This window comes from Mastomys coucha, unplaced genomic scaffold (assembly GCF_008632895.1).
Source record: "Mastomys coucha isolate ucsf_1 unplaced genomic scaffold, UCSF_Mcou_1 pScaffold16, whole genome shotgun sequence".
Lineage (NCBI taxonomy): Eukaryota > Metazoa > Chordata > Mammalia > Rodentia > Muridae > Mastomys > Mastomys coucha.
This window is the reverse complement of record NW_022196898.1, coordinates 102732492-102740386: the sequence shown is the minus strand read 5'-3', so window position 1 is coordinate 102740386 and position 7895 is coordinate 102732492. Positions and strand designations below refer to the sequence as shown.

At 34.6% G+C, this 7895-nt stretch overlaps 1 protein-coding gene across 2 annotated transcripts in view; it reads right to left on the bottom strand.

The window, feature by feature from the left end:
- Positions 1-724: 724 nt before the first annotated feature.
- The window catches only part of Lrriq3 (leucine rich repeats and IQ motif containing 3), a 92680-nt gene continuing 85509 nt past the window's right edge, over positions 725-7895 (bottom strand). For both annotated transcript variants that reach the window (XM_031375951.1, XM_031375952.1), the window contains one exon: positions 725-3341. In XM_031375951.1, the coding sequence (XP_031231811.1) occupies positions 3164-3341 (178 nt within the window). In that variant the 3' untranslated portion in view covers positions 725-3163. The remainder of the gene's footprint in view (positions 3342-7895) is intronic.

Here is a 7895-nt window from a genome sequence, read left to right as displayed (position 1 = left end):
GACCTTTATTCTAATTTGTCTCTAGATTAGCAGAAATTTGATACATTGCCTGGAAGGGTCATGGCAGAGAAAATGGTAACTGACAACAGAAAACACATAGCTCATTCTGTTGCCCTAGTTCTGCACATTGAGCATTTTATAGGCATTATCAAAACCTTCAAGAGAGATACTATGATAACCACATGGCAAGTGACAAAAGCAAACATACTGTGTGAGTATCAGGAAAATATTTATTCTGCTCAGGGATGACTATGTGGTAATTGAAACTTGAGAAAGTCAAATTATGATGACTTTACATGACTGACCTTATAGAACAGAAATTTGTGATAAAATTATTTGGTCTCTCTAATTTTTGTTATTATTATTGTTATGAGATGAAAAAATAGGATTTTGTCAGTGGTGTGTCTCAAAAAGAGTGATATTCAGGTTACACAATGGGGACAATCTGAAACAAAAATAATCTGACAAAAGCCACCTACACACTCCTAATGTTGACAGTCTCTACTCCTTCAGAAAGGTATTTCTGTTCTACAGCATTTTTTTTACATAAACCAAAACATACATTTCCTTTCCTAAGGGAAATGATCGCCTTCTTAGTTACTACAAGACAAAAAAGGAGTCACTACAGACTCTTAGGAATGAATTAACCGAATAACTTTTAGAACCTAGTAAAATAGTTACTCAGTTAATAAATAAGACCACATGAAGCTATAGAGTTTCTGTAAATCAAACCACACCAACATTTTTTGCAAAGTGATAGCATACAAAATGTATAATTATACAAGTATACAATTATATACAATTACATATACAGTTATATACAAACTGCATATACATCTGAATTATACAATTATGTACATATCTGAAAGAGTGTTAATATCTAAAATATATAAACAACTGAAAAAAAAGCTGCACATCAAGGAAGTAAATAATCCAAGTTTAAAATGGTACATAAAACTATGAGTTCTCAAAAGAAAAAACTCAAATGGCTGAGAAAAACTTTCAAAAACTGTTAAACATCTTTAGGCTTCCAGAAAATGCAAACATGCAAACTAACACAACTTTGAGATTTATTCTTTTAAGACAGTTACCAATATTTTTACAATATTTCACGTGTGCACACGTATGTGTTAGTGTGTGTGTGTGTGTGTGTGTGTGTGTGACTAAGACATGGCACCCATATGGAAGTCATAGCTCAGCATTCAGGACTCAGTTCCCTCCTCCTGTGTGGGTCCTGGGTTTCGTGAAGCATATGTATGATGCTGGGAAGTACTGGAGGCTCAGAGTGTTGGAGGGAGGAAGATGTGAAACACAAAGAACTTTAATTTTAATATGTACTTTAAAATGTTTTCAGGCCTTAAATGAAGGACATCATGCTTATACTTTGTAAATATCAGAGACATTAGTACTAGAGATATGACATAGGACACAGATTTGAGACTCTTCAAGTTGTGAACAGTGAGGAATAATGATACCAACTTAAGACAGCACATAATGACACCACATACATACAGAAAAAGCATTCTGTGGTGTGTGTGTGTGTGTGTGTGTGTGTGTGTGTGTGATTTATCCACTTTAGTATGAAGCACTTGAGGCCTAGAGAGTAGAATGTTCTTTCCCTGTTAGCTCAGAGTTGAATAGAACTGGTCAAGAATTTATTGGGTGTATGTTATGAGATTAAGAACTCTAAGATATAGAATGGGAGAAGAGAAAAATATATAGTCAATGTCAATACCAAAATGAATAAATTGTTCTTAATCCATCACATGAATGAGCATTTATCAAATAGTGCCTACAGACTTAACAAAAGCTTCTGTGAATGGAAAAGCATACTCACTCCCACTTCTATGGACTGACATTCAGGAAATGCTCACTTTGTCAAAATACCATGCTGTTTGATACAGGTTTCATGCCACATCTATATCTTAAAATAACACTAACTGATAAAGATTACTATTTTGTTAAATATATAACACAGGCATATAACTTTCAAAAGTGAATAGAAAACAAGAGTAACAGACATTTGCTCATTTATTCATTTGCTATGGAAGACTGCTCTGTGTGGCTTTCTGTATCAACTCTACAGAATGATTAAAATACCAAATGAATTGCATGTTACTCATCTGCTAATTAGCAGGACAGTGGAACTCATTCTGTGGACTTAAATAAATCACTAGCATTTTTTGAAAGTAATACTCACGTTTGATAATTGTCCAGCATTGAAGCACACATGAAGAATTGCATTTGTAATACACTTCATTTTTATAAAGTAATAGACTTATAAAACCAGAGAGCACCTGAAATATTACTACAATTAATGCCTGTGACTATAGTTGGTAAAAATTAGAGAGAGATTTGAACAGTACCCTACCCAATGATGTCACAATGACATCATTGAGTTTATTGTCCTGGATGATGAAAGGTTATTAAACAAGAGATTTTTACATTTTCAATGTTTCCTATTTTTCAAATTTTCTACCACCAGTGTGAAACACTTAGTGCCATTTCTGTATAGTCTGTGATTATTGTAATATACTTTTATACATTTTCCTTTTGATTCTTTTTTCTCTTCCCCATGCTCATATCTCTGCTAAAAGCACAAACACACCAAAACTAAACACAGGTTTGTCTTCAAGGATGATGGTAGCATGTTCAATTTCCATAATATGTCTTTTAATTTTTATTAATATAAGTAGTTGATACATTGGTGAAACTTTTATTTTGAAAACTTAAAAAAATTAAAAATTATTTTAATAAGATAAACAGGAAATATATTTCAATATATGAAATTTGGTAATTAAAGTTTTACTGCATATATTTTAGTAAATGTTGGCAATAAGGTAAAAAATTACCAAAGAATATTGAAAGTAGCTTTACAACTTGTCATTGTTAGAGCGATGAAAATCTGCACTCTTTAGAGGAGTTTAGCATGAAGGAGTCATACAGCTTTGATCTCCTCTTGGGTGCATAGATACATAGTGACCATTCATGAGTACGAAGTCAACAGGATTTGCATTGTAGTAAGTATCAGAAGCACTTGGGGAGATCTTATCTCTAATCCTGAACATGGCTATCCCCAGCTCTGTCTTGTGTAGAGCATGGCTTCCAAGTATGATCTCAAGATCTGTTAAGTGAAAATAGTGATCACAATTCACAGCTATCATCAGATATGATCTAGCATTGCTGCATTAGTATTCTTTTTGTGAGGCTTAGAGGTATAATATGTCTTAATAAATTCAACTTTTGCTTTAGCCTCCTCAAGTCTTTCACAGCCTTTTTGTAAGATGAGTGTATCAATAACAAATTTCTCTTCACAGTGCCTTTTATGGATTTCTTTCGCCCTACAAGGCAAAAAGAAAAGTCAAATGTGATAATTTTAGTTTACAAAAACAATACAAACTGGGGTGTATAGATTAAACTGGATATTTTCCAAAGAGAAATTCATAAGCAGGATAGAGCTTAGCTCACATAATATTACTACATTGTTAAATAATATTCAATATATAGCATGCTAATATTTATGAGATTTTCATAGCAAAAATCTGAGACTCCTCCCACGATTCCACTTTCATGTCAGACTTCTTGGAACTTAAGAGAAAATAAGCCCCATTTACTTAGGCTGCTCAGCCAGTAGGATTTTGTACAACAACTCTATTAGAGGAATACATATTCTAAATTAGAGAGACCTAGATCATATTACCCTACCACACTGAACAACACCCATAAAATGTCAAAACAAGGAAGACAAGTTATTAATTCATATCTATTCATTCATACATTCATTCACTCATTGTTAAAGCATGACAGTATCTCCATATGCTTCAAACTGAAAGGAAAATAGAAGGATATGATCAATGAAACTGCACAGGCACAACAGAAAGATACAATGAGTGCTTGCACCAAATACTTAGCTAAAACAAGAAAGTCATTATGGAACAAGACAGAGTAAGATAAGAAGTAAAGGAAATGTTAATAATGAAGCCAATAAAATAAGGAGAGAAAAGAAAAAAGAATTTCAAACATGAAATAAACCATAGACTTTAAAAATATATACACTTTTCCAGGCAAAGAATTACAGACATGTCATTTTGTCTGAACCATTTCAGAAAGCATGACTGGTTAAAACTGAGGCATGCAGAGAGAGCAGTATGTCAACAGATGTTCTGAGAAGTAGCATTACCCTTTTTCTTCTCAGTTCAATTTTGGTGAAATTCCTCAGTATGACTCATGAAGAACTACATTTCTACATATGTATAATCAGAAATCTTGATTCAGAGGGTAAATATGAAGGTTGAGTTATAAACTTTCAAATTAATAGCTAAATTTTGGATACATTTTTTAAAATTCTCTCTACCTCATTTTCTCATTTCTTAGAACTAGATAATGTAACTCATAGGGTTTATTGAGTAGAAGACAAAATGAATTACACATTGCAAATTCCTTGAAGATATCCTGGCCTTTAATGAGTCCCTTTACTCAATAGTTAATGGAAAGTATAAGAAAAACCAACAGATGGAGAGAGGTTACTGTTCTCTTTGGAAACACTCATTCTCAGGACTTTCATGTGATCATTCCAGGGAGTTGGATGTAAAGAACCTATTAATGGTCATTACAAGGTAAGTTTGACAGACATTCTTTAGGTGTGTAAAATCTGTCTATGAAATTTAAGGGATGCCATTTTGGATGCATTATTTACATTACTTATGAGTGTTTTCTTCATCATCATGAAGGGGACGATCCAGCTTAGAAGATTAGTGTGAAGCAACTGAACAGGACAGAATATGCAGTGCAAGAGCAGAGCTTCTCACTGGCATGAACTCTGCTTCAAACTCCAGTGCTGGGGGAAAATCAAAAACAAAACAAAACAAAAAAACAAAGACTGCCTACCATTAAACAACCACTAAGTTGACATTAGCTACTCTGTTCTCTGTAGGCTTAGAGTTTTCAAAACTTACTTTATTTGGGGTTCTTATATGCTTCAACCTCCCTTCTAGCCTACCTATCAGAGTACGGGAGAAAGAAAGTTAATAGAAAATGGGACTGTGGACCTGTTTAGTAGTAATTATTTGGAGCAATTCCATTCTTTGCTGTCATGTAACAGCAGTCCAGTACAATACTAAACAAGTCAATACTGGCTGTGCAGTCCAATAGAAATATCAAGGCTCTGCCGAGTTGGTACAGGTCAGCAGAAGTGGCCAGAATCAGCTGGAATACCACTAGTTCTTTGGCACGTTTCTCTCTACAAAGTGAAGATTAGCAAAGAGCAGCAAAGAAGTGAAGCATTGTACAGCATAGCAATACAAGACCCTCCTCTCACTCTTTGTGGGATTCTACTTATACTGTTTCTATTACTTGCCCCTCTAGTGTCTGTTTTCAGCAAAACATCACTTGCCCTCTCACAAGACAGCTTCCAGAAAAACATCATGTGACACAACTGACTTATTAAAGAAACCAGATATTTCCATGTCAGTTCTCAATTTGGAACACAGATAATGCACATAAATGCCTATTCAGTTGAGTAGAAATAAAAGCAAAAACATACTTTAAACATACAAATAAAAGCAAAGTGAAACTTAAAGCTTATACTGAAATCATCATGTAAAAGGTAAAGATTACTAGTTACAGACAAACTTAAATAATTATTTAGAAGAATCAACATGTGAGTCAACTGTAATTGGACATGTTGGCTTCCAACAATTGGGAAAGAAAGTAAAATTTATGAAAGAAATTTCATAAAAGTAAAACCAACAGTTATGGACATTTTAAAAATGCTATAGCATGTCTATAACTAAAATGATGCCTCTGCATTGAAAAGTCAAAGTGATTACTTAGGCCCATTTGGATAACCCAAGATAACCCTTTTAATGTGGATGAACTAACTAGTAATACTCTTAAACACAGGTGTGGAGTCCCTCCCACCAGCATGTACAGCAGCATGGCCACTCGGCACTGCCACCTACCCGAGGACTAGAGCTCAGTCATTTTCTTCATGGTTCAATGATTCTAACAGACTTTCGTACATCAAATATAATGTTGCTGGTATTAAAGAAGGCTGAAACTAATGGGAATTGTACTATGTTCAAGAATTTGAAGATATTAGACTTCCAATTTTTCTCAAACTAAGATATCCATCTCACACAATCCCAATTTTCTATACCAGTAACATTCACATTAGGAACTAACACTGACTTTAAACAAGAAAAGTAGAGTTTTACCCTTAAGTAGCAGACACAGAATGTAAGATTAATCTATGACACCTATCATTTTATGTATATGGATATATGGTGAGAAGGAATTCGATCTAAAGCAAATAGAATACTGGGAACTTGAGAATATAGTGGTGCTTGTATCTGAAGCTTTACATTTGATGAAGGCTTTAATCTGTTCTTGTCAGTTGCAGGAGAAAGAGTGAGCAACTGAAGGACAAATTAAATTGGGTTTTTAAAAGGTACAGGGTGATGTCATCTAGCTGGTGAATTAGGTGATGGAGATGACTGAAATGCCTATAGGCAGGAATTGGCAGTAAAGTATGGTTGGCTTTGTGAAGACAAGCACAGGAAAGGACTATAGAGATAGTAGATAGAATGCACAGGACAATCTGGGGAATGTGCATCCTACAGTGGACAGGAAATGCACAAGGCAGACATGAGGCAGGTGAGTGTCATCACAGAGCTCAAGCATGCACGCGGTGAAGGCAAAGAAGTAAAAGAGTTGATAGATTTCAGCCACAAAAATAATGAAAAATTAACTGCTCAGGGGCAGAACAGTCTCTAGTGAATAGAGATCCTTTATGTGTATGTAATGACAAGTTATTAGCTGGTTATTAATGTAAAAATGTGCTTGGAGCCCTAACATGGTCTTGTCCTGTAAACAGAGTAGCGTCTATATCAATTTGGAGGATATGAATATACAAGATGCTGTTTGGAGAAAAGCTTTATAAGTCAGGATACAAAGACCACAATGGACACTGCAATGTGAATGTGAAATGTCCTCTGAGAGCTCAGGTGCTTCAGCGTTAGTCCCAACTATGGACCTTTGTTTCATTTGGCTTGTGCAATTTCTCTTGTCTTATTGCTCTTTTGTTCTGAGTGTGTGTGTGGGGGGGGGGGGTGTGTGCATCTGAGAGCGAAATTGAGATTTTCTTAAAAGAAAGACAGAGTTGGTTATGGAGGTAGAAAGATTTAGGGAGGAGCTGAAAGAAGAAATAACATAATCAAAATATGTTGTATGAAAAGAAATTTTAAAAACTAAAATACTATGAAATTGCAAAAATTAAATGGTTAAAAAGTAAAAATATCTTTGTAGTTAGTTACTAAGGGATGGAACAATATATGATTTTCCCTACTATGTGTATTCTTTGCATTATCAATGGAGAGTGTACAGACAAAACGTAGCTACGCAGAGGAAATGGCATCTATATGCCATTTTCATTAACATACTGATAGAAGATCAACACTCAGTAGATATCATAAACTATTGAGATTTGCCCAATAATACAGATCGTTATGCTTATATAGCTTCCTTCAAACCGTAGGCATGCCATGCCCTAGCAGAGTGCATATTACCACAAAATGAAATAATATGAGTAAAGTCAGAAGGATACGTAAATACAAAGTTGGGGTATGAAATGGAGAGCCATTTGCTCTCTATGAGAAATCTCACTATTATGGCAAGAGGTTAACACTGGAAATTTTAATGTAAAAGGACTCTAGACTAAAACAAAATATATTGCCTGAAACATCATTCAGAGATCAAATGTCATTTTGTGAACAATGGCAAGATACCCACTTCAATCAGAATTATATGGGCAGAACTATTAAGGGAAACAGATATAGTTCTATAGACAGAGTGCTTACCTAGCATGTATGAAGTTCTGGCTTCAATCCCTAGCACCA